The sequence below is a fragment of the Eufriesea mexicana genome, unplaced genomic scaffold (assembly GCF_001483705.2).
Source record: "Eufriesea mexicana isolate 0111107269 unplaced genomic scaffold, ASM148370v2 scaffold2207, whole genome shotgun sequence".
Classification (NCBI taxonomy): domain Eukaryota; kingdom Metazoa; phylum Arthropoda; class Insecta; order Hymenoptera; family Apidae; genus Eufriesea; species Eufriesea mexicana.
In genome coordinates, this window is record NW_016910280.1 from 8176 (window position 1) to 34837 (window position 26662).

The window sequence follows — 26662 nt, forward strand, 5'->3', positions numbered from 1 at the left end:
CATGTGTCACAGCCCCATTATTCCTGAAATGCTTTTATAGTTTCCATGTTCCTACAGATATATCTACACATTTGAACCTTAATGCAACATTTATACTCTATATTCAATTTATCTTAAACTTCTATAACTATTACCAAGTGATCATTCTCCATCTCTTTAATGATCCTCATATTTGCATGTCCACGGCACACATCCTTCTCTGTTGATACATATGCTGCCCCTTTCCTCTTTCCTGATTTCACATAATATGTATTTCCTATTCTTACTGCTTTTATTTGAACCACTCCCTTTTCTTTATATACCTCAGCTCCAACATTCTGAAATATAACACATTGGCAATGACTTTGAACACTGATATTAATATTTATTTAGATGTGGAATACAACATACCTTTCAATCTCACTTTATTTTCTATGTCTAGTTGTTATACGAGGCCATCACCTAAATTAACTTTATTCCCTTTTGTCTGCCTAAGCCATCTCCATTGTATGAAACTTTATTTGACCATCAAAGATTTATATCTTGTATGTTATATGGTTAGCCGACCTAGAATCCAATAGACATCATAACTTACATATTTGTATTGCTGTTTCAACTTTTTCTCGCTATAAAATATAATTCTTGGCATCTAATGGCTATACGCTGGTGATATTCTATGAATCCAATATTTTTCTACTGTTGCATGTGCCGGTTTATTTCAACAGAATATTGTTTTTTCAAAACCAAGCTCTGCTATCACTAATAAAAGGTGGAAAAACAATGGCTCATAATTTGCACTAGTTAATTACAAAGACTTACATTCTTTTATGTGATGCAGGCACACCTGCGTGGACACAACAATGCTTTCGGCGTTTGTTTGCAATTTTTTCTCATTTCCTATGCACTCTCCTGTTCACTTGGAGAAAAATTAATAAATCATTTAATTTCTGTGATTAATTTATGAACCTTTATAATTGCGTTGTAAAGGCGTACCTTTGTATATTTGTCGTTTGCCAGGTAAAGAAATGAATGCTGATTGTCTAATTAAAACCATTGTTCAGGTTGAATTTATTAAAGAATGTAGAAGATTTTATCGGATTCTAAAGTGAATAAAAGGAGGGAAATAGGATGTGCGTTAGTTATTTATGTTCTTATTTTATTGTTTATTTATTTTGTCTACCACGTCAAGTAGATTTAGGCGTCTACCTAATTCGGGCTTCGAGTCTAAAATCATAGATGGCTCTGATGTTAATTTACTAACTCTGGTTATGTGCTCCGAATATATTTTAATAAATCAAATCGGCAGTGGAAAATTCGCTAATTACTTAAAATCTGTGATTAATTTATGAACTTTTATAACTGCATCGCGAAGGCAAATCCTTCAAGAACTTTCCAATATATTTTTCGATATAAATTTGTCCCTAATTAATTAATCATTAATTATTATTCCACGGAGTGTTTGAATTGTTGTCGAAGACGCCATTGGTTTTTCATTAATTACTATTCTCTACGCAATTAATTTATGGAACTTTATGCACTCGTTAGAAAGACAATGCTCTTGCGAATCTTCTCATATAACTTTTGATCACATTTTGCTTCTACTTTTGTTTAGTATTAAATGTTTTCGCGGCAGATTGTGATGGTCGTCGTTACGAAATCATGGACGCCATAAAACGATAATTTATAACTAATAAATTAGCGTTAAATTCTTTACAAAAATTATATAGGAATGTTGCCTAAAGTCCCAGCTTTGCAATGAAATTATAAAAGTTCATGAATTAATTACAGAAATTGAGTAATTTATTAACTTTTCACCGCCGGAGCCCTTCTATCCTTTTCTATCCCCTCACTGTCCTCGTCTGTCACGTGACAAGCTCTTCGACGACCTCCTTGTAATCCTATTACTTTTGGAGCATTTGGTCCAAAATCATAGATGGCGCTGATCGCGGGCGGCAAAATTTGTATTTATTCGACAGTAGAAAATTAATAAATTTCCAATTTTTTGTAATTAATTCATGAACATTTACAGCTGCACAGCAAAGGTGTAATTATAGACAACATTCTTATACGATGTTTAATTTAATAATTAATACATGTGCGATAGGTTTTGTATTTCCTGTATCTAATAATTATTTATATTTTTGTTTTCTTTCTGTAGTAAATAAGATTGCTATAGAAAACTGTTTTCCTTAGATAATTTTTTATTATTTTGTAATAAATATATACTAGCGTAAGAAAGCGTAAAAAATAAATTTTTTTAAGAAATTTTATTTACAATTTTTTATTTACAATGTTTTCATAGGTGAAAAATGAATACAAAATAAAAAATAGATTGAAAAAAGACTACCAACTATGATGGACAGCAATCGACCCCGGACCTCCAGCATAAGAATTTTCGTATGTCACCTTTAGGCCACAACTCCACTTGAAAACTATTGGAAATAAATCTATAGTTAAAAATGTAATAAAACTTTAATCATAAATGTCTCAAAAACTACTGAGTAGCTGTGGCTATAATGATATATATATATATATATATGTATATATATATTCTTGAACTGCATGACGAAATCTACAAACCTGCAAAGTTTCAACTAAATCGGTGACCTGAAGGACTTGCACTCTCCTTGTAAGTAATTTTTAGATTATATATAAACTCTTGTTTTACAATACTTATTCTACTTAAATTTGTATAATATATAATTACTGTATTTGTATCTATTTTTTCTAGGTTTTATTTTCAAGTCTACTTAAAATGTTTTGCTCAAATAATTCTAGAAAAAATTATATTTGTATTGCTTATAAAATTTATCATCATTAAATTACCAAGACTAATTTCCAAAATATATAAATATATATTTACATGTACAATATGAATAACTTACTTAAGCTACCTATAATTAAAATAAATCTTATACAATCGTTTATTACAATTAATTATTTCAATTATGCTGTTATATTTCGTACATTATTCAGTAAAAATGGGCAGAAGCCATGATAACATAGGTATGTTTTTAGTAGTAACAAAAATGTATTTTTGTCTGTACTTTAGAAAGATATATTGAAATTAAGATATGAGATGAATAATGTAATAGATTTCTGAATATTTTTTGTCTCATAACATTGGATCATAACTGCAATTGCAAGCAGTATATAAAGTTTAAAACATGAACAATTTATAAATAAATATTTTACAAATTTTGTATGACAATGTATCACGCGTTATAAAAATATAAATAACGAAAACTTTGTTCTTAGTATACAACGGATAACGTTTTTATGCCGAATTTACTTAAACAATGAATATTTTGTATATTTTACTAGTATTTCTTAAATATGTATTATCAATATTAATATTTTCTCTCACAGTTAAAAATGAAAGTGAGATACGCAGATATAAAAAATTTATAGTATGATTATGTTTTTTGTAAAAAGAAATATTATTTAATTATTATAATTTAAAACAGCACATTTGTCAAAATGTACCAAACACATATAGTACTTGTAGAGTTCATATACTATAATATTTAAAAATTGATGTACTAATTGTATTTAAATTTAATATGTTTATTTAAAAGTATTTTTTTTATGTAACTTACAAAACCAAACACTGTATATTTACTCTTTATGTGTTCATTTTAGTATACATTGTATACTTACACATTTAAAAAAACAATTACACACAATTGCCTTTGCACACCAAATTATAACAGTTCATACATATACTATACTTCAACTGTATAACATTAAATGCTACATTATATATGACTTTTATGATTAAATTCAGATAATATCTTCGCGATGTAAGTATAAAAGCAATGAAAGTAAAATTACACTAAATTATAACATTTTATTAAGAGCATCATCCTTCTTATAAATTTGCTAAGAATTATTGGAATGCAAAGGAATGACAAATTTCGATCCAAAAGGAGATCTATATGTTATACCAACATCTGCATATACTTCGTTTGGCAGTGCAAGATTACATAAATATAATTTTCCATTGTCCATACTATGAGACAATGGTAATCCACCAAGCAAACTATATTTGCTAAGAATACCAGGTGTTCCTGTAGCTGGTGGATCAATAGCTAAAATAGGTGCTCTATTGCTATTTGCCCACTTTGCTATAGGTGTAATCATTCTTGGCGAATTTTCATCACAAAGCGCTACAAGTATCAAATCCACCACTGATGGCAAATTTTTAAGTTTAGTTTCTACCTTGTTTCCTGTTAACTTGTACAAAGATAATTCTTGTAGAAGAAAAACATCTTCAGAATTTTCTACAAACACTATTGTCTTAATACCATAACTAGACAATTGTCTAGCACAATTAACACCTGCAGCACCAGAACGATGAGGTCCGCAAAGTGCAATAACTGTTGGCCACTGGTGTGCATTATTTGGATTAAGTCGATGACTTCCTCCCAATAATTGTAATATAATTTCTGTACCAGCTCGACCAAGAAGTTCCACCTGATTATTAAAAATAAATTTATTTACCAGACATGTATGAATCTACTTTCTTAATTTCCAATTTTACATACCCTACGCTCCCAACTAATACCCAATCGATCTGCTGCTCCTATTAATTGACGATGAAGGTTGAGAGTTATACTAGGAATTATTAAACCATTATCTGTTACATATTCTATTCCACCAGCACAGGGTACCATAATTTGTCTAAAAACTGTTGGTTCAGAAACAATGATATTTTCGTCAGGTCTATAGCTTTTATTTAGTCCTTGCTTTTGTTTCTTAGATTTCACAGAATCTATCTTTTGCCATACAGCCTATAAAAAATGTAAATAACTTTTAATATTATTTTAATGAAACTATTGAAAAAAGAAAACAAACCTCTTTATCAAATAAGGCTAAATTCTTTTCAAAATCAAAGTCTTGATTCAAGGATTGCTCAATTGAAGTACCAAATGTGTCCTCATTACGTCCTAAGTTCCTCTGTTTACTACCTAATTTCTTTTGTATAGGTTTATCAATAGATTCAGCTACAAGAAATATGGTCAGATTATTATTAATGAAGCTTAATATTTACATAATATAAGAAAAATCAACTATGTTGTTATACGTAATGAAATTTTCCCATTGGTTGATTGCTCAATATTGGACTGAGAAATGTTGTTTAGCTTTCTAGAATTAATTGGTGTTTGTGACGATGTGGACTGAACAGGAGAAGAAATACTTTCTGAAATGGACCTGCCAACTCTCTTGGCAATAGGTCTCTTTACAGTTATGTTATTGTATGAAAGAATGGCATCATATATATCAGATTCTCTATCATTAATTGATATAAATTCTACATCCAATATATCCTTTACCCTAAATGTTTAAGAACAATTATATTAAAAACAATTTAACTATATATACTTTATTTAATATTTTTATTTATAATGAAATTTACTAAATTATTATTGTCAAATAATACCCCAATGTAACTATAGGTGATGCATGAGGTATCCCATTACAAAAAGCTGTTGCAAGTATAAGACAATCTTTATTTAAATCCACTATTTCTCCTTGGTAAGTTCCAACTTCTTCAATACACTTTACAGAAACTATACAACCCACAAATTTTTCTGACATCCTGATTATCTAGCTGTACATAACAAATTTATTATAAAAATAATACATTCTTCATGAACTTTTATTTTAATAAAATTAATTGCTTTCTATGAATAACAATTTTAGAAACATGTTAATATAATGGCGATGATAAATATTTTATAAATTGTTCAATTAAAATTAATGAAAATCAGTATTTATTGAAAAAATAAAGATAATACAAACCTAATATAGACGATTAAATGAATATATTTTTAATATCGGTCACTTAGCAATATTACGTGTAATTTAATATTCTATAATTGTTTTGATGTTTAATAGTATCAAGTATATAACAATACATTCATTAGCATCAAATACCGGACACAATTTCTGTATATTTTCATCCCTACTCTAACCCCATATCGTTTGTAAGGGACTATTTCAACACGCTACACGAAAAGCAGGCGTACTTCGATACCATTGGTTCATCTTTAACAAGATCGATTTTTCACTAAAAAAAAATACTAGAGATTTTCAAATATTCAAAATATTTTTCAGGTTATTATATCACGAAAACAGTGTGCAAAAAGAAGAATAAAAATAAGTTTTATTCAAATATAAAAAAAAAAGTTCAGAAGATAGGGTATGAAATTAAATATGAAGTTATTACTGAAAAATTTGAAGCGATTCTTCAAAGCTATTGGTTATTACACTTTGAGTTTAATGTCTTTAATATCTGACAAAACTAGTTATTAGATATATGTTATATACAATATTCATCATTCATTGCGCATATTACTATATATGAATATTATATTGTTACGTTTGACATAATATCATAATTGTTATATGTCATATTTCTATTCAAACTCTAGTACGCATTCCGTACGTAAAATTTAAATTTATTTATTTTTTCAGTTCACAGTATTTACCAAAAACATTTTTCGTTTCAATAGAAATATTAAATAACGTTATTCCTAATCCTTTTCTTTCTTTAACGAATTAATAAGAATAATTAGTTAAAGAAATGGAAGCTTATAATAATATAATTCACTTCTTTTTATCATAGTGGAACGTGTCGAAATATTTGCAAACCTTTGTTAAGCGCCGAAGCGAACATCCCCACCATAAAACACCCCACTATCAGAATATTTTAGGTGGAAGCGCTACGCTTTAGTGTACTCTAAGGTCTTTTCTACACAAATGCATGGCTGTCAAGGCAAGCAGAAAGGAAGAAGCTACGTTGAAACCGGGAATGCCAGTTTATACACGAGCACGTAAGAACCTCCAGTAAACACAAAAAAAGATTCCTGTTTGCCGTGTGTGCATAAGCTCTCATTGCTTATGTGAAAGAGACCTAACTGTGGATTGCCGATCGGTGTAGCATATCCCCTCCTCGTACACTTAAGAAGGGAGCCGTGTAAGTGACCTTATGCTGGAAGTAAAACGAGTCAACAGCAGATTAACCGTCTATCTATAATTATTAATTTTTGTTAATTTCTGATAATTTTATATATTATTGTTGATTAAAATTTTAATGGCTTTATAGAGAATATCATTCAAAAAATTGTGAACAATTTCTTTATATTGCGATCCGCAAATTTTTATGTTATGTTTTGTTAATTTACAATAAAGTTTTTTTGTTTTATTTAATTGCATTAATTTATGTTTTAGTTCTTATTTTTTTTGACTGTTATTAGGTATTTGGAAATTTGTATTTTATGTTAAGCATAATAAATCTATAAGATGAAAATGTTTAAAATGTAAATATTTTGTTTCAGTCTAAAAGTAACATACGGATCATTTGGTAGGTGTTTGTTCAAGTGCTGTGAATTCTTAATTTTATAAGAGGAGTAATTTTAAAATTTTTTCTTATACATATACACATTTTTATGCAGTAAAGCCTGGTATTAGTTATAAAATTAATTTAAACCAATTTAAGTCAGTATATTTGTAAAAAAACTGTTTAAAAAGGTATAAAATATACAAATAATGTTGCACATTCACAGAATGTCAATATACATATTTACACAATGTTCAAAGCAATATTTTGAACAAACAGAATTATATCTTTTTAATTTGTAAGACAATCCTTTTTTCTTTTTTTGTTCTATAAACTATTTAAATCAATCTCTTTGCATTTAAGATTATCTACTGGATTATACTTCATCTTTGTTGTAATCGTATCAAACAGACTAGTAGACAAATTTTTATAATCTTCTACTAAGTGATACATTTTTTCATTTACATTAGGGCATTTTACGTTATTTTCTATTATATTACACATTTTATTTACATTTTCTTCAGTAATTGGAAATTCTTCTAAAACTCGCAATTCTTCCTTCAATACTGTGTTCAACACAGTGGCCTATAATGTTCAAATAACGTTAGATTTTATTTATTATTTAGTAGCTTAAGAATTGCATAATTTATATTATACTTAGAAAATACTTGGATACATACTCTTTTTGCTCTTTGTTGTAGTACTTCTAATGTCCGATTTATATTTTCAAATTCTGTATCACTATATTGTGTCCTCTGATACTTGTCCTCTTCCAATAAGACATTACTTGGAATAGCAATGTATTTATTTACAATATTCTAAACAATCATATAAAATAATCATTGAATTATATTTTCTCATATGTGATAGAAAAAAAGAAATGTTTATATTTTGGTTTACATTAATGATCAATCTAATTACCTTAATATTTTCTAAATGTGGCATTGTTCCTTTATAGTATGCCCTTTCTAAATTTTTTTGATTTGTTTCAAGTATTGCTACATTTTCGGAATTTAATTTGTATGTTTTTTCAATTGTTTCACACATCTTTTGAATTGTGTAATGTATCCTTTCACTTACAATATTTTTTACTACGGAAAAAAAAGAATATTTGAATATACTCATGCAATTAAATATTAGCCATACAGTTATATTTTATTTTTACTTCATTAACAAATTGTGATACTAGAAATATAAAAAGTTCATAAAAAAACGTTGAAATCTCAAAATTGAATTAGAATATTTATTGGTTATACTACTGTCCAATTCTGTTATATTTATTCATATATATATTTTTTAGTTTCTTCAAGCCTTCAAATAAAACAAATAGACGAAAAACAAAAAAAAGAATGCAATTGGAATTTGATAAATATATTGGTTCAAGGTCAATTTTTATTTGTTTGTTCTTTGAATTTAAAATGTGTGAGAAAAGAGAAGAAAAAAGAAAAGAAAAGAAGAAAAAAAGAAGGAAAAAGTGGAGCGTTAGTCGCCTTTGTGATTAACTTCGTTTGTCGGGGCCGGTGAAAGTATTCCAAGCAATGGACGAGTGTAACTCTAGTCATGATCAAATCCACATGAAACCAGAGTGCACCCGTCCAACGATTAGGATATGCTGTTGTACATAACGAGAATGCCGTAAAATCTGAAAAGCATTCAAGTGAAACTCAAAACGGCGGCGCCTTACAAGTAGCGTACACGGCTCTTGAATGAAAGTTAAACAGCTGCATTTCGTATTCTTCTTGCTTCCGTTTTTGTAATTCCGAGGACGCCATTTCGTTCTAAATACACGTTAACTTATAGGATTATTTAATGAAAGCACTTAATATCTTTATACTTCTTTGAAGCAATCTTGCTACTTCCGATGATCACACCTTGACGTCCGTTGACAAATGAACATGGCGTCTATCTGCTTGCGTACGACAGCGTCCTTTGTCCCTTTGCGTTCACTAAGGCATCCGGATTTCTTAGCGGGATTTCAGACTGTTTCAAAAGCAACCAATCAAATGCCATCCTTTGCCAATGAGAACTTACTGTTTCGATTACACCGGAAAATGCGTAGAATTCTTTTTATTCGCATTTTTCTATTTACATTAACATGTTGATAATCATGACAGAAATATTTCCTTATTATGAGATACTAAGCCTCTTTTTTTTATACACTTGGTAACCCGTATCGTCAACAATTATATAAATTTCCTATGTTTCAGCTTCACAATATCATCACGAGATGGCTACACAAGGGATTTGAGAAAAATAATGTTATAGTAGGTTACCTTATAGTTCATATGTAATAAACCAATAACTTTGACATAAATTATGTGATTATAAAAATTAAAAAATAAAAACTTTGTATAAATAATGTGTGTGTAAATATAAAAGTTATAGCATAATTTTGTAGTTGCATTTTCACGAGATATCCAAAAAGAAGATAATAGTACACGTGAAATAAAATAAGGGCTTTGTTTATTATCACGGGAAAGGGAAATGTAACGTGTCAAGCGTTTGCTTAATCAGTAGATATAAAATTCAAATATTTTTTTTATCCGCGTTATCAACAATTTAAAATTCAAATGCTTTTTATCGCTGAATTTTTTTCAAGACTCATACGTGAAGTATAAATATGAATATAGTTCCTGTCATTTCCAAAATTTATTAAAAAATTTCCAACTGCTTTCTACACTTTCTTAGAAATATTATCAAACAGTTAGTTATTTCATAAAATAAAAAAATTATTAATTTTAAGTCGTTTAAGTAATTAATACATAATGGACTCAAAAAAAAACAATTTTTAAAATAAAAATATATTCATTAATTATTCTTAAAATATCTATGTATGTAATATGCTTTTGAAGTGACATCATCGCAATTTTTTTGTGCACATATGAGTCATTTGGTTGGTAAGCCATGCAATGTTATTACAAATTATTTTTAAGTTTCATTGTCATAACCACAAAAACACGTGTTTTCTATGAATTCATATGAAGATTCATTCCATTTCCGTATATAAAATGTTAAATTTTAGCGTCAATTTTTCTCAGAAGAGATGAATAAATATTTAAACGTACGTTGATACTACTTAATAAAAAATATCGATACAAAGAGTTCCGTGCAATTTTTAATTTGCATAGAGAAAAAAGGTATGCGGAGAAGTGAATGCTCTTTGCCTTTCGTCTTGTGCACAATGACAAAGTGAATGGATGAATCGAAAGAGGTAAGTGCACGACGAAAGTAATGTGCAAATACATGCTTCTCACGCGCGCACATACGTGCGTGTGAGACTATGCTTTATGCGTTCAAAACTCTATACACACATAAATTTGATATTCGATACGTATTCCTCCTTTTATCCGTTTGTGCACGTTGATTTATACTCAATCGCGATTTCCTATAACATATCTGTTCGTTTCCTGTTCTCATCCCACATAATATACAGCATCTAAACCATCCATTATAAAATCACATTTCTACGATTATAGTAAGTTAATATTATCTGTACAATTATTACATTTTTAATTGCAGTTAAAATATAAATTTTTTATTTTATATCGAAATATATGTCGAGATGTCTTTATTTATCGATTGCTATAAAATTATGTATATCATGTAGGTAAAAAGTATTTAAAAATTCACGTAGTAACAAAAGAAGGTAAAGAACACGATTTTGTTAAGAATGGTAATACCAAATTTGTGTGGCGCTTATACAACATTGCGCCATTGAATACACACTCACTTTCGTATAGGCGCGCGCTTCCACAAAGCCGTCGGTGTCCGTATACACAGGTAGACATCGTAGGCGTGTAAGTATATACGTATAGAAGTTCAGGCGCGTGTCGAGTTTGTTCGGTGTTTAATGCGCAACCGGTCGGCGCAGGCCTCGTAAAAAGCCGGGGGCCCGGTTCCGTCGCCGCTCTTCGGATACCACGCGCGCTCGTTCTCTCAGTTTGTATTCGGTATCCACCTCGTATCGGTGGATACGTTCGGTTCTTAATTCAGTTGAACGATCATCCCGAAATCGCGAAATACCGTCCAGTCGTACAAGCACGTTTTTTAAGCCGAAATAAAGTTTCAAACCGAACAACGACTGTAGTGCCAATTGTGTCGTTTGTTGACAGTGCTTCTGAAACAAAGACGGGACAACATGCTGCCGCCGCTGCGATTTGTTGGTCTATTGGTGATACTTCTTGCGATACAGGGTGAGTTTCCTGTTTTCTCTTTCTTTTTATTAGAATTTGGAATGAACTGTGACAAAAAATGTGACGAATACGAAACTTTTTGCCGCGATTAATAGATCGATCGTGTGAATCACGAACAGTCGAATTCGATCGATGTGATAGCTATATTTTTTTCCTTTTTTGGACTCGGCTAAAGTTGTTGGTCACGTGTCTTCGTTATTCCATGCGGTGAACGCGTATGTAGCGGCTATTCGACGATCAAATCAAGTTAATTAAATTTAGATTTAACGCTTGTGATTGGAGTGTGCGCGTTAGCGTGGGTGATGAGCAGTGCATGCTAGGAGACCTTAAAGTCGCAGGATCGAATCTACTCGCATGATAATTTCGCATGCATCACGGCTAACTAACAGTTACCTCACCGTCCGCTCCGTATAAGCAATTGCAACAATAGTTACCATTGCGGGCAGCATCGACGAGTAGCAAGTCGAGTAATCGTTCGTTGCGGAAGGAACAATTACTGTCTTAAAAAAGCTTAATTACTCTTCCTCGTGCGGCAGTTTAGCGAGTAGCATACCCGTTGCTCGATAATCTGTAATTGCTCGCGCTTTCAATTACAATGTTGAGGACATCGAAGTATCTCGATATTTCGTTCCTCAATCATCGCGGCATTATAACCTTTTTAATTCAGCGATCGAACGTATCGTTCAATCGAACGGAACACGCGGCGACAGAACCTTCGTTGTCTAATTTCGTACATACGTTACCACGCGGTTCAATTTAATTGACAACCTACACAGCTGTGCGTAGTATCGAAACAAATTAGAAAACGGAAATAAATATCAATTGATAACATTCTGAATCGATTTGCACGTAGCTTAAATTTTTTACGGCAGGATCGCGATTCCCACGATCCCGCGCGTTTATAGGTTACGAAATTTAAAGAAACCGTTTGCAATGGTAAACAGCTTATTATAGATTATGCGGTAGGATAACTATTAGGTACGAATCTTTCGATCGAGATTCGATTTCTTACGTATCAAAAACTCACGATACGACGTGACGTTTCCGATACTATAGCGTTGTCTAGATGCGCGACTCTAGATAATAAACATTTCCCAAATATTAACGACGCCACGCGTTCTCTCCTTCACGCTAGAGCGCAGCACCTCCGGCACAAACTTTCTCAGCCGATGGAACGTCTGACGAGCTCGTGTGTTTTCACTTAACGAACGCACCGCGTACCGATGTTTACGGAAATATTGGTACTTCGGCTCGTCTAACGAACCAACATTCAGGAGCGTTTTCAAGCGATACACGAGTTCGTTGGAGCGCTATACTATATTTCCTCGGGCGATAAATAGCCGCGACGTGTTTCACCGTTTCAAGCATCTGGGATTCGTAGCGTTGAATTATCCCTCGATTCCAGGGCCACGCTTGCCAGCTACGTTAGTTAATTGTTTCATTAACATTCCGCGTAAACTACATTCCTGAGCATATTCGAGCGTGTGCATTTAACGCTCGATCGGCATGCATTTATTTATGCGGCGAACGCGCGAGAAATGGAGTTTACCGTAGGAACAGCATAGTTCGCTTCACGATGCCATTGCAACGGGCAATGAAGTTGTTCGAACGTGAACGATCGATTAATCGAACGAATAAGAAGAAAATGATAATATCGAGAAAGTCTTTAAATTTTAGAAAAATTTGCTCGAAGTTCGAACAGATAAATTTGTTTGATAGGAAAATTGTGTTTCGAACATTAAAGTTTATTGCTATATTTTCATGATTATAGGAGAAAAGTATTCGTATACAATTTTTGGGCAAGTTAGTATACTTTTCTATTCGATTTTTGTAAATATTTTGAACAAAACGTATTTATCGTATGTATGCAGCATTCTCTGAGGTAGAATTATAGAAATCATTCAAAATAGGAGCACCCTGTATATTTGTTTCTTGTCCCTCGTAATTTTCCCATTAAAAAAAAAGAAAATAATACTTTTCCATTAAACTTCTTGATTTTTCCATAACCACGAAAACACTATAATTACTCTCGGTATTGATTAGACTTCATTTTATATAAGTCCACGTGATCCTATATACTGTATATTCCTATTTTTTGATTTCTCATTCTTCTCTTATTGGAAAAAAAATTTTTTTCCCACTTAACTCTCAAATTTTTTCGACCATCAGTCGTTTCTCCGAAAGCGGCCGTAAAAGTCGCCCATAACGAGACTATCATAACCCTAACCGGTAATTAAACACCACTTTGCATAAGCCTACGTAACCCACATAATACACCTGTTTCCTATCCCACATATTCATTCTCGTTTCTGAAAAAAGAAAAGGAAAGCTTCGCTTTTTCGTCGAATACCTCGATTATCCTCGGCAACACGCGTTCAACATCCACCCTAACACACGCCCGAACCACGGGAATCATTCGCGACAAGGCTTATCGATACCCTAACAGCTAATTAGGCGTCGCTTTGCATAAGTCCGCGAGATCCACGGAGAGAGACGAAGAAGGTGGTCCGTTCCTCGCGTGGAATGGTCCAGCTGTTGGCAAATTCCATTGAGAAAAGTATGCGAGAGGTATCTCGCGAGGACAGCCCTGCTGGTCCACAAAGAACCGGTGGCAGTAGTTGGCGGAGAGGCTGCTGAATGGTCCGAAAATAAGATAAACGAAAGTAACACAGGGGGGTAGGTGGAAGAAGGGACGCCAGGTGAACAGAAGTTTCAGGTAGGAGAATGACCGGGGGCAGATGGTCCGTGGGATGGCAGAGACGGTTGCCCCGTGTCCAGCCTCTGGCATTCACGGATTTCTGGCAACTCGAAAGGATGCCCTCCCGTAGGATGTTCCATTTTTTCCGGCTTAATAATAGGAGCGGCTTCTTCTTATCCCCGATCGACTAGACCCAACTCGTTTCGTACGTGACGTAGGTTTCTGAGTCAGGAAGCTGGAGGAAGATGAGTCCAGAACCGGGATGTAGAAGTCACGCGGGAGTGTGGACCGTGAAGTGCAGTTTTAGAGAGTCTTCTGGAATTCCATAGACAGGAATAGAAAAATATTGGGAAAGGAGAAGAGATATTTACACGTGTATATTTCAAGATTTTTACGTTTGTTCCTTTTCCGGCGAATTTGTCGAAATTTAGAAAATTCGTTAATTTTAGGTATTACTTTTTAGCTTTCGAAGCTCGTGTAGAATTATTCCATCACGCTGGTGATGTACAGGGTGTCTGTTTTACTTGGACTCGGTGGAATATCTGAGACATAATAAGAGATAGAAAGGAAATCTTAAGAGAAAAATTGTTCGGTATGAAGGGAGTATAATGTGGTGGAAATGGTGGGTGAGATATTAAGGTCGTGTTATTTCTTTCAACGGCATGCTATGCATAATGTGTTTTTGTATGCATAATGAGAAAGCGTATTTTAATACAACTTCGAGTCCGGATAAAACAGACACTCTGTATATGAAAGTATGCAATTTGCATGTTATGTCATTAACAGTTGCATTTTTATTCGCATCTCGAAGTATGTAAACGTGACGTAAAGTAGAATTTCACGAAAGTTTCGTGAAACTTGGGAAATAATATTCGATAACTTCGGTGCTTTCTTGAATTTTTCTTCGATACATAAACCAAGATTTCATCTAAAAATTAATTAGATTCGACTGTACGATTTAACCCTTTGTAACTCTCAGTCGCCATTGAATCAAATTCTGAAAAATGATATTAATTAACATATGAAATTAAAAATAACGCAATGATGTGTGTAATGTAGAAGTAGAATAATTCTACGTCTTAATTTGCATACGATTTCTAATTTACCATTTTCAAAGTATCCCCGACTTTAGGACAGGCAAAGTCTTCGAATTGCTATTTTTCTGCAATGAGTGCAAAGGGTTAAACACAATGTGAGATATAGTAATACTTTTCATGCGTCGTCTTCGAAGTTCCACTGACGAGTTAACTCGTCCTCCTCGGTTAACGAGTTGAATCCATGTATATCATAGAATCAATCTTAAATTTTGATCCTCGGCCCGCATTCTGAGCTTTCATTTCACATCACTGTCGCAGAACTTCCGGTTCCGAGATGGACAGCGGGCGACGCTAAAGAAAATGGCGATATCGTCACTCGGTAACGATGTTCCAGTTTCCTTCCTTTTTCTTTCCCCTTTTTCCCCCATTCTCACACTCGTAGTGACAAACGCTCTACGCGAACCACGTAGAAATCCTTTCCCGATAGAATCGGAGTTCAATGGTCTCCAAGATAACCAGCGATAACGCGTGATACATTATTAAAATACCGTGGAAACGCAGTTATGTATACACCGTGGTCGAATTCGTGGGCAGCGGGGGTGGCGTGTAAGATTTTCCCTTTTATCGCGTGCCACGAGTCAGGGTTAGCAACAGTTGGATTTTCAAGGAACGCGTGCTTCCTCGCACGCGTTCCGCTCAGCGATCGTGCCGGATAGCGATGGAAATTATCGCGGGGAATCGTGTATCAGTGGCTTTTGCCACGGTGAAGTTGCACTGTTACCCGAGCAGTTTGTCATTATACGTGACCGTGTGCTAATGCGTTGATTATAATGCAGTCGCTCCATATATTTCTTGCTGGTTCTCGCCGCGCTGCTCCCACTGCGATTCTCGTTCTTCCTTCTTTTATTTCGCATTTTTTTCCACTATCTCGCGGCTTAGACGAAGGAAAAACGCACGTGCCGTGTGCCCGCGACGTTACCAACTATTCCGCATTGCGCAATCCGCGAGACATCGCGAGGACCACCGTTTCTCCTTTGAGTCACCTGGAGTTCCTCGAATCGAAAGCGTAGAATTAATGCAAATCTCATAAGCTACGTGATACGACCGGCTGACGAGGTCTGTCTCTCCTCTTCCTGATCCTAACGAGCGTGTTTTGTAATTCTCGAATTCCAGCCCGGGTATGCAACCTTACCGTGAGCTGTGTAATTTCGTAATTCACGTAGAAGGGGAAACGGAGAGTTTATTTGCCTGGATAATAACGTATGCCGACGTTGGAGAGGTGGAACGTAGTCTGGCTATGCACAGATACGGGTGAAAACGTTCAGTGTGCATATGTATATACGTTTGTGTACATATATATCGGTCAGTCGGTTAGATTTCTTAAATCGCGTGTACTAAGGGACTAATCGCGCGGTTTAAATACGCGATCATCGGAAATTAACGGGACCAGAGACACGTAAGTTCGTGTAAGTAGCACACGAACACTTATCAAAGATTACGTCACGTTCATCCCGGTTTATCCGAGTAATTAACTAATTGAGCTTCATTGGCCCGTTGGTGGGGAAGAGGTGGCGTATAGGAGAGGTCAGCCCGCATGAGAAAACACTTTTAGCTGGCCACCTTTCGGCAAACGATCTTCCGAGTTTCCACGAATTTTCCAAGCAAGACCTGGCCGAGGAGTTGTCGAGGAGGAAGAAAAAGAAAAAGAAGAAGAAGTATTAATCGGTATACCTGCATCGCCCACTCGCGTAGCCGAGAGAAACGCGATACCTTGACGCCAGATTGTCGTAGGTACCTTTTTTCACGGAAAAAAGGTTTCGTGATTTCAGCTGGTAGACTGTGCCTCAGACACGTTCCGGAGCAAGGAATTTTTTTACCTAGAACTCGCTAGAACTCGCCATACACCGTGTACCGTATGGTGGTCTATCTTTTCATCGATGCTTTCGATAGCTTTCCCTGAACGCCTGTCCCGTCAGCTGACATTAAACGTCGTAGATGGCCAGACCTAGGCTGTCACATCGACGTTGGAATTATGCATTCAAGGTTTCGTTGTTTTCGTTGAAAATTAGATCGATTCGAACGTTTTCATTGTTGCGCAACGAGATCGCTGGAACGTTGGCTTTCGTACGAGGCATCGCCACGCTTTTTCCAGCTCGTGAATAGAGCCACGATAACGCCGTTCTTGCGCTACATATTTACATAAGAATCTTATCTGGCAGCTCGTTAAACGCGCTCTTAAGTACGCCGAGGTTCAGCGGCAAAATTAGCGAATGATTAATCGTTGATTACGTCTCCGGAACGGAGCGAGTACCGATTTGCCAGAACGAAAGGAAAGCCATGGCAAACATCCCCGGAACGTCCTGTTTCGACACCAGATAACCAGAATCTTGTCCCATGATTGCCCTTGAATCCGTTTACCGAAATCGGCCACCAGATAACGCGTCTTACGAAATTTCCGCCATTACGGTACAACCATTCTTTCCCCGTAGACGCTTCTTCAGACGTGTACTTCCGTCGAGGATGACCCGGATTATTTTATTTCAAGTATTTTGTTCGAGATAATTTGGTAATCGATGCGATGGATAAACGCGGTGGATTATGGGTGGTTTATCGATCGATGAACGATGGTAGGTGTGAATCGAGTGGAAACGCGGTTATTCTGAACGTTTACGTTGTCGGATGTCGATGATCCCGCGTTTATTTCCGAGCAGAAGCGTAGCATAGCCCGAGACACGATTTCGGCGTTCCCAATTCGTATTTAGGCCGAGAGACGGTGGATCCGTGTCTCGTAACTCTTCGTCTCGATCCGAGATCTAGATCCACGCAGCCTTTTAGAATCCTTTCGCTTTATTTATCGATGAATGCCTCGTCTATGCCCGTGCATACCTGCGGCCGCAGCAATTCGGCCGGCCGTGGTACGAATTTTCGCATATGTATGTTATATTTTCCGCCATTGTCTCGAGTTCTGCGTTTCCACGCGTACTGTGATCGTTTCTTCCATCGTTTGAATATCGTTCAAATAATATTCGAATAACATTCGGATATCGTAGGAATATCCCGTGTCGTCTCGTCGAACGATAAAATTCAGGAAAGCTGGAGAAAGTCGAGAGGAGAGAAATATCGCGAACGGCTTCGACACGATCACTGCGATTGTCGCTGGAATATCGTTTACATATCGTTTTAACGTTGTTTTATCGCGCACAAAGATTCATGAAAGCAAGAGAAAGTCGAGAGGAATGTCTCGCGAAGGGCTTGCAAGATCGTTTCGCTATCGTTCGACTATCACTAAGGTATCGTTTTTGATCGTACATGAAAATCTACGAGAATAAGAGAAAGTCGGGGGAGAGCTATCGCAAAGGCCTTTGAAAACGATTCATCGGCATATCGCGTACGGGCTGTGCACGCGTATCGCTATGTCGTACGGAAAAATCCACGGGAATAAAAGGAACTGGAGAGGAACGTCACGATGGGGCTCTTTATTTCAATTATCGTCGGCACATCGTTTCAGCGCACGCGAAGATTCACGAGAATAAGAGAAAGTCGAGCGAGATATCGCTTGGAAACAGGTGGACAAAGGCAGACTCGCGAGCGCGCCCCGTATTTATTATCATTTCTAAGCAGATTCGTTGAAACTGTAAAAGGGGACGGGAACCGAGGTCCATTAACATCCTCTATCCAGCTGTTGTCCTGGAATTTTAATAGGCTGGACTGGTTGAAAAGTCCAGACAGAGGATTTACGAGCAGCACCGGCTTATTCGCGATCCTAGCAGAGCAGGGAGATAGGATGAATGACGAACGAGATCAAGATCTTTCAAATAAACCACTTCGCGAATATCGTAACATCGTACGAGGCTGACGTCGCAAAATGGCGTAAGGATATACGACGATGCATCCATGTTTTGGCATAAGCGATACGCTTTATTCGTATCTTTCGCATTCACGTTTTCTCACAAGTACCACGGTTGATTTTGGAATTATATAACGCTTAATCGTGGAACGCTTCTGGTATTATACGGAGATAGGACCGAATCGCATATAACGCGATAAACGAACAATTCTGGAATCGGAGGAGTAATCTGAGCGAGAAGTGTCGAAAGTTTTACCCTAATCGCGAGGTCTCGGGATTGTTCGGTCAACGACATCAGAGAGAGAGAGAGCGAACCGTGCGGGAAATAATTGATATTTTCTTCCCAATCTCGGCGAGGTCTCCACGATTGCACGGGCAACGATCGGAGGGACTCGTCGGCGAGGAAATGTCGAAATTTTCATGGCGATCGTGGCAAGGTCCCCGGTTTTACGGTCAACGATTTCGGGACCGACCGCGTGCACCCGCACGAGGCGAACGCCTACGATAATTTTGATTTCTAGTAATCCGACTCCATTAATAAACCGCCCACCAGACGCCATCGGGGTTTAGGGCTCGGAACTTATCTCGACCGTTTCGGGTATTTTTAGTACGCCATACTTTCGTTCATGCGTGCCGTTTCGACTATCGTCGTGTGCTTTGCGTGTGCTTCACGCGTGCTGCACATATGTGAATAACTCAGTCGCGCCCTCTCCCCGGTCGCGCTCTTTCGTTCTAGCCTAGACCAGAATACGCACGTGTACTCGAGCGAGCATAATATCTTATAAATAGGGATTAGCTAGCGGTATGCGAAACACCGATGCAGGTTTTATTTCGGCTCCTCGATAAGATTCCTCCCTTCTGTGGTCTATCTAGCCTATCTGAGTCCCCGTTAGCCGACGTAATGCCACGCCAACAATGATCGAACGCGAGAGTAGAAAAGCCTAGCATGTCGCTGCACCCGTAATCCATCGACGTATAACTGGCAGCTTTCCTTTTTTAATGACCGGTTGATCTTAACGTTGTTAGAAGGGTGCGAACACGCATCGATTTAAGCGATCCGGGGACTGGTCGCGCGGGAACAGGATTATTGGCCGAGCGAAAGTTGTCCAAATATTTTTCTCGTCTGATTTACGTAGTCGACCGTGATCGTTTGTAACCGTAATGAGTCATCGGGGCTGGTAACGTAGGCTGGATGAGATCAGGATGATTCTTTCAGCGATAATGGTTCCGATTTCTGGCTAGTTCCGCGATTCAGCCGGTAGTAACGAGGTTGCGACCCAGGCGGTTGCCGCGGATCGTACATACGGATAGCGACTTTGGTACCGTTATCCCGAGGCAAAGGTGAGACTTTTACCATCCGTGGATAGTCCAGTTGGATGCAGAAATCGTTTGGTAAACGCTGGACTAGGTTCGATTGCCTCCTCGGACTTTCCTTCTCGTCGTGGCCGGTTCGATCGCAGGAAAGCGACGGATGGCGGGTTATTCGAAAGCGGTTGATCAAGTTCGATCGAGAGAGCCACATAGACGAACGCGAGACGAGACTTCGCGATCGCGACGCATGATGATCGCATGGTATTACGTGGTGTGCAAGCGATCAAAGCGGAAACAAAGGTTAAATCGGTTGTTCGCGATATTGGAGGTTACGTTCCGCTTGCGTACCGTCTATTGCAACGCAGATATCGCATTTTTATGCAATTCCGTATCTGCCTTTTTAATTAATCGCTAAACTGCGATCGACGATTGCGCCTTGAAGCGAGGTCGGAAAGTCTAGAACTTTGCGCACGTCGACTATCTGGCGCCAATGATCTGCTCGACTCGACTAGGAGCTGGATTTTCGCTTGAAAATTTCACGCGAGCCCAATTTCGAATTTCAAACAAGAAACTTGGACAAGAGAGTTGTGAAATATTAGCAGCTTATATTTAAATGGTTATATTTAATATTGCCAATTACTCGCTCGATGTAGTTCCTCGTAAGACGGGAAAAGTACGAGGAAAAGCACGATCTCAGCTGTGTTAATCGTCGTTCGAACTTCGTAAATTACGTTAACGACTATAGTTATCGGTACACCGCGTTACGTGAAAGCTTTACGCTCGGCAATCATCGAGATCGAGAATTCGATTGCGCAAGCGTTCTTGACACGCGTACCGAAAGCCATTACGCTTTATCGCGGGAACTGCATGGACCTTACCATTTTCCCGCGTGTTACACTCCGGAGTCTATTTGCATGAAAGGATGCGAAGCGTCGTACACGTAAGGGACGTTGACAAATTCATTCTTCGACCGCTACAAAGGCTCGGTTCGTTCCGATACCCCACGGAATCATCTATCTCCTTTTCTATGCCCGCGACCAGTTCGATGGAGAATGAGTTACTCGATCCCACTGTACTCTCTCCTCTTTTTGTTCCTCTCGCGTAAACGGAAGAATGGTTCGTTCGGGGCTATAACCCGGTTGGACGAGCTCGCGAGAGGAAAGAAATAAAAATGGGAAAAGAGGAAGTGGGAGGAGAAAAAAGAGAAAGAGGAGAAAAAAGAAGAGAGAAAGAGAGAGCATTGACAACGAATCGCATACTCTACCAGGGCAGTATTTTCGAACCAGAGATAAAGATCCTGCGCTAACTTTGGTAGATCATAGCTAGCACATTTCGAAACTCATCAAGGATATTGGACTATTCCACGAAATTTGGTGGAAGGAGATTGCATGTTCGTTGTTAACGATGGTGAGATAGGTACGACGTTAAAGAAGAAAGGAAAAAGGAAAATAGTGACGAGAGGCGAGAGGAAAAAAGAGCAAGAGTCTCGACGGGGTTGGTTCGGTTCCATCACGATTTCCACTGCGAGGGAAAGGAATGCCAGTCACCGGTGAACTCGCTGGACTACTAATGATACGTCTCTTCGTCTCTTCCTTCTCTGTTTCCGTCCCGTTTCTTCTTCCACCAGAATTCAAATGTCGTGTTCTCATTTTAATTACTCAGGCGCGCCGCTAAGCCTTCCCACCGATATCTCCTCCCACCGCCATCTTTGTACCCTTTCTTGGGCCGCATAACCGGGGTCTGTGGCCGGCCGTTTGTTAACCGAGCGAACCCGTGATTCAACGCGACGTGTTTCTTCGAACGCGACGGATTCATTGAAAGTTCATCTACCGACGTTCGTTGGATCATCGATATTCGATGGGTCATCGACGCGGTTGTTGAATCGTTGGTTGGAGCGTTCGTTGGATCTTCGACGCGCGTCAATTAACTATCGTCGAAGTCCATTGGATCGTCGATGAGTTTGTTGAGTCTTCGACGTGTCCGTTGGATCATCGACGTATCTGTTGAATTATCCATGCATCCGATGAATCATTGACGCGTTCGTTGAATCTACGACGTATTCACTAGATTAGCAATGCATTCGTTGTGCTACCGATGCGTTCGTTGTCACTAACAAGTCCGTTGGGTCTCCGACAAGTCTGTTGGATTCCTGACGCGTCCGATAGATCTCCTATGCGTCCGATGGATCACCGACACATCTTCTGGACCCCGGACGCGTCCGGTGGATTCCCGACGCGACCATCGGATCCCCGACGCGACCATTGGATCCCCGACGCGACCATTGGATCTCCGACGTGTCCATTGCATCACTGACGCATTCGATGGATCATTGACGCATCCTTTGGCTCTCCGACGCGTTCGTTGGATCACCGACGCGTTCGTTGGATCACCGACGCGTTCGTTGGATCACCGACGCGTTCGTTGGATCACCGACGCGTTCGTTGGATCACCGACGCGTTCGTTGGATCACCGACGCGTTCGTTGGATCCCCGGCGCGTCCGATGGATCACCGACGCGTTCGTTGGATCCCCGACGCATTCGATGGATCACCGACGCATCTTTTGAACACCCGACGCATCGGTGAATCCCCGACGCTCCCATTGGATCTGCAATGTGTCCATTGCATCACTGACGCATTCTTTGGATCTCTGATGCGTTCGTTGGACCTCCGAAGCTTCCGTTGAATCATCGATGCATGCGTTGAGTCATTGTCGCGTTCGTTGAAACTTGGACGTATCCACTGGATTACCGATGCGTCCGTTGTGTCACCAACGCGTCTATTTGATCATCGACGCGTTCGTTGGATCATTCGCTATCGTGCAGCATCGTCCGCGAAGGCGCGTTGGCGGAACGAGCGTAACGATCTGTCCCGGTTCCGTCGTGTACCCTAACGTCTGCCAACGATAAGACCGGCGACTTTATTGCGAAGATATCGTTGAAATAGTTCGTGGCATCGGCGATTCCCTTGCTGTGTTCCCCTTCGATAGCCGGATCTATGCGTCATTTGGTATAAAATGTGAAGCAGAAGAAGGAAAAATGACGGCGACTATATTTACAACGTTGACACGGATACTCTATCGGTTTCGATAGCCGTTGGATAAAAAGTGGGAGCAGGGATAGTAATTACTCATTCTCCCTGCCGGCGTTAAATGAATATCGTAGCGCGTGGACGGTTGTTATCGAGGGACGCGAAGATCGATGAAGGGAACACAATTACAATTAATTGGAGTGTCTTATTCGCTGGTCGGACCTCTCGTGCCTAACTATTTCGTCCCTTGTTTCACGTTCGTCGCGGTAGATGAAAATAAATGGACCAATCTAACGGGGTTAACGGATGAAATTATCTGTGAATACCGGTGTTTGTTTTATCTCTTCGCTGGCTAGCGTGTACTCGTCTTATGTTGTCTAATGCAGTTGTATCGGAGTCACAATCACAAAGCACAGTTTTAGGGAGTCTGTGGTCCACAGGCGAAAAGAGTCTGTCGATAAAAATAATGTTAACTCTAAAGAAAAGAGTCATTTCAGGGTATTTGATAATTTTAGACTTTACGTTTATTTCTACATTTATTTCTTTTCCCAAAAATTCAATTTTTTCCATTTTCCCAAAGTCAGTTTCTAGTTTTGAAAGCTATTCTTCTACGTTTCGAGGCGACATATACTCACTTTGAACATCTATTTGCTAATTGACGTTTACGTCGTATTTCAATACCGGGTGTGCAACGTTCAAGGGTAAAGTCGTTTTATTTTTTCCACGCAACTCTGAAACGACCTGTAACGTTACTTTCGAGATAGGTAGATTAATTGGAACGGTTTTAGACCACTCGTGTTCGGGGCACTTCAGCTCGTACTTGGACCAGACAAGTGGGCCGAAAGCGTCGTGCAACATCGAACTAACCATAAAGTTTCCTAGCCATAAAGCGGTATTGCCATACACGCGACAGCCTTACGCGTCCTTGACATTAACGTAACGCCGAGGTGGCCTTATTCGCGCGTTAATGATTTCTGCATAAAGATTCTGCATAAATATTAAAGAGCGCCACCGTTTCGAATTGAATTGTTGACTACTGAGGCTCGGTACAAAGTACATAAATTTGTGCTTGTAGTTTCTGCGCGTTGCGATTGATATTCTCTTGGTTTTTAATCGAGCTGGTAATAAATTTCGAATGCTTCCGGGAAATTTTTAGCAAACGCTCCTCCCATCGTTAGTGCCACGTTGGAATTCCTCGTTTCAGTAGATACGAGGCACGGAAATGGCGAAAAATAATTCTTCTTCGTTCCAATCATTAATAAATATGAAATCTCTCTTAGAATTTTCTACGAGCTAGGATTACTTCGATCACTAGCGCCATTGGAATTCCCCATTTCACCAGATGCAGAAGTCAAAGTCATTTCTACAAAAGGCACACAGTAATTTCTCTACGTTACAATCGTTATTCTCTCTATTTTTAATCAATTGTTAATAAATCTCGAATACTTCAGTGAAACTTTTCTAACAGATTACGTCACGTCGAAATTCCCTATTTCACTAGCTACGAGGTGTAAAATCATTTGCACGAAAGGCTCACAGTAATTTCTCTACATTACAATCATTCTTCTCTCTATTTTTAATCAAATTGTTAATAAATCTCCAATATTTCAGTGAAATTTTCCTAAAAGATTGCGTCACGTCGAAATTCCCTATTTCACTAGCTGCGAGGTGCAAACTCATTTGGACGAAAGGCACATGGCAATTTCTCTGTGTTGCAATCGTCATTCCTTCTATCTTCAATCAAACTGATAATAAATCTCGAAATACTTTCGTCCAAATTTCCTTGGAACGTTACCCCGATCACGTCGGAATTCCCCATATCACTAGATACGCGGCGCAGCAATTTCCACTAGAAGCTGACCCGTTCCGCGAAAGCCCTCGTATTTATGCCGACTGTAAAGATTCATTATCTCATCGAGGAAATTAAAAAGTCATGCTTGAAACGTTAAACGCAAGCCGCAAGCGACTCTTAAGTTCGCTTTGGTCTTAATTACGTCGGATTAGAGTGGAGGGCGCGCCGCGCGTGTTTCTCTTTCTTCGTAAAAACTTTTCCTAGATATACCCAGTCATCGGTGACCGGTCTTAGGCTTCGCATACTCCGAGTACGCAACATTCGTCAGCTCAGTCCTGTGCTTTACTGGGTCATTGTGTCTCACGGCGAGCGTTCTCGTTGCAAGATATAAATTATCCAAAGTAAATTACCAGGTTTACTTTGCATCGGACAAACATACGCGCGGAATTTCACGTGACCGCGAACACCATCTTGCTCACCGTGAACCGTGTGCACGTATTAAGTAATGGCGGCGCGCGAGGAAACCGCGCGTCGCGTCACCCATTGTTTCCAGGTTAAAGCGGCGTTTACACGCGGCTGTATTATAGCTTTTTCGCGTTATCTCGTCTAATGTGCTCGGCCACCGGGACCTTGAGTTCGTTTACATAAAACGTTCCACTTCTTTTTTCCTCTCCGCGATGACAATGTCGGTGTCCTCGATTAAGCGTACCGGCTGAAGGCCATCTCTCAGGAACTCGCGAGCTTTCTAACAACCCGTTTCCTCGTGTGTAATTTCCCTTTCAAATCCAGAAGTACGAGCTCAGTCGCGTTAGCCTCTCGTCGAAAGAGTTCTCCAATTCTGGCACAAGCGTCGGAGTTGTTCAGTCTGGATCCTTGAGATCTTCAGGGACCGTGTGGACTCCTGGCGAGGGCGTGGTTGGAGGAATGCAGCACGGGCCCCAGCGAAAATACGAAACACGTGTGATTTCGTGGTTCTGCTTCAAGGGTACCGTGTACAATTCGGCGTTGTCATCTAATAGAGAGTTGAATAGGTCAACTGGTGGAAACGTACGCGCAATTGCTGCCGCAGTACCCTTTCATCTCGCCGTCTTCTATCCTCTGTTCTCCCCCACAGGCTTTCTCGATTACCACGCCACCAGGGCCCTTGTGCAGGCTTTGAAATCACGAAGCAACCAACGCTGCCTGCTTTGACGCTAGAACCGTTATTAGGCGAGACGATGAGACGGTTTTCTTGCTCGTCGGGTCGAGAGAGAGTAGTCTGGTTCTCGACCCTCGACTGCTCTCTTCCATTCCGGGTGACGTCTAACAAATCGAACGAGAGGACACGAGATCGTTCCTGCGATAACACACGCGTTTTCGAATATTTCTCGATCGGTGTTCCTTATCTCGTTCTCTCCACGATCGATTCGATGATCGGTAGATGTCGTCGTGT

At 38.5% G+C, this 26662-nt stretch overlaps 3 protein-coding genes across 3 annotated transcripts in view; 1 reads left to right on the forward strand and 2 right to left on the reverse strand.

Moving 5' to 3' along the window:
* Positions 1-3861: 3861 nt before the first annotated feature.
* Positions 3862-5938, reverse strand: Edc3 (enhancer of mRNA-decapping protein 3). Its single transcript, XM_017903179.1, has 6 exons — positions 5785-5938; positions 5423-5593; positions 5066-5316; positions 4837-4985; positions 4527-4772; positions 3862-4455 (listed from the first exon to the last, which is right to left on the reverse strand). Exons 2-6 carry the CDS (start codon positions 5578-5580, stop codon positions 3862-3864), a joined length of 1398 nt encoding a protein of 465 aa, XP_017758668.1. The 5' UTR covers positions 5581-5593; positions 5785-5938.
* A 1713-nt stretch (positions 5939-7651) lies between these two features.
* Positions 7652-9109, reverse strand: LOC108549687 (protein MIS12 homolog). The gene is made up of 4 exons (XM_017903186.1): positions 9009-9109; positions 8246-8415; positions 8005-8142; positions 7652-7909 (listed from the first exon to the last, which is right to left on the reverse strand). Exons 1-4 carry the CDS (start codon positions 9094-9096, stop codon positions 7652-7654), a joined length of 654 nt encoding a protein of 217 aa, XP_017758675.1. The 5' UTR covers positions 9097-9109.
* A 2126-nt stretch (positions 9110-11235) lies between these two features.
* The window catches only part of LOC108549669 (neurotrimin), a 64201-nt gene continuing 48774 nt past the window's right edge, over positions 11236-26662 (forward strand). Inside the window, exon 1 of the mRNA XM_017903168.1 lies at positions 11236-11517. Within this exon, the coding sequence (XP_017758657.1) occupies positions 11463-11517 (55 nt within the window). The 5' untranslated portion in view covers positions 11236-11462. The remainder of the gene's footprint in view (positions 11518-26662) is intronic.

What these genes read in the sequence shown, in the direction of transcription:
- Edc3 (XM_017903179.1), bottom strand. Translation starts at nt 5,580, where the DNA reads ATGTCAGAAAAATTTGTGGGTTGTATAGTTTCTGTAAAGTGTATTGAA. An exon ending in CAATGGGAAAATTTCATTAC is followed by an intron (nt 4,986 to 5,065) that starts GTATAACAACAT and finishes TATTTCTTGTAG; the next exon opens with CTGAATCTATTGATAAACCT. An exon ending in TAGCCTTATTTGATAAAGAG is followed by an intron (nt 4,773 to 4,836) that starts GTTTGTTTTCTT and finishes CATTTTTTATAG; the next exon opens with GCTGTATGGCAAAAGATAGA.
- LOC108549687 (XM_017903186.1), bottom strand. Translation starts at nt 9,096, where the DNA reads ATGGCGTCCTCGGAATTACAAAAACGGAAGCAAGAAGAATACGAAATG. An exon ending in AAGAGCCGTGTACGCTACTT is followed by an intron (nt 8,416 to 9,008) that starts GTAAGGCGCCGC and finishes TTTTTTCCGTAG; the next exon opens with TAAAAAATATTGTAAGTGAA. An exon ending in CACATTTAGAAAATATTAAG is followed by an intron (nt 8,143 to 8,245) that starts GTAATTAGATTG and finishes ATGATTGTTTAG; the next exon opens with AATATTGTAAATAAATACAT.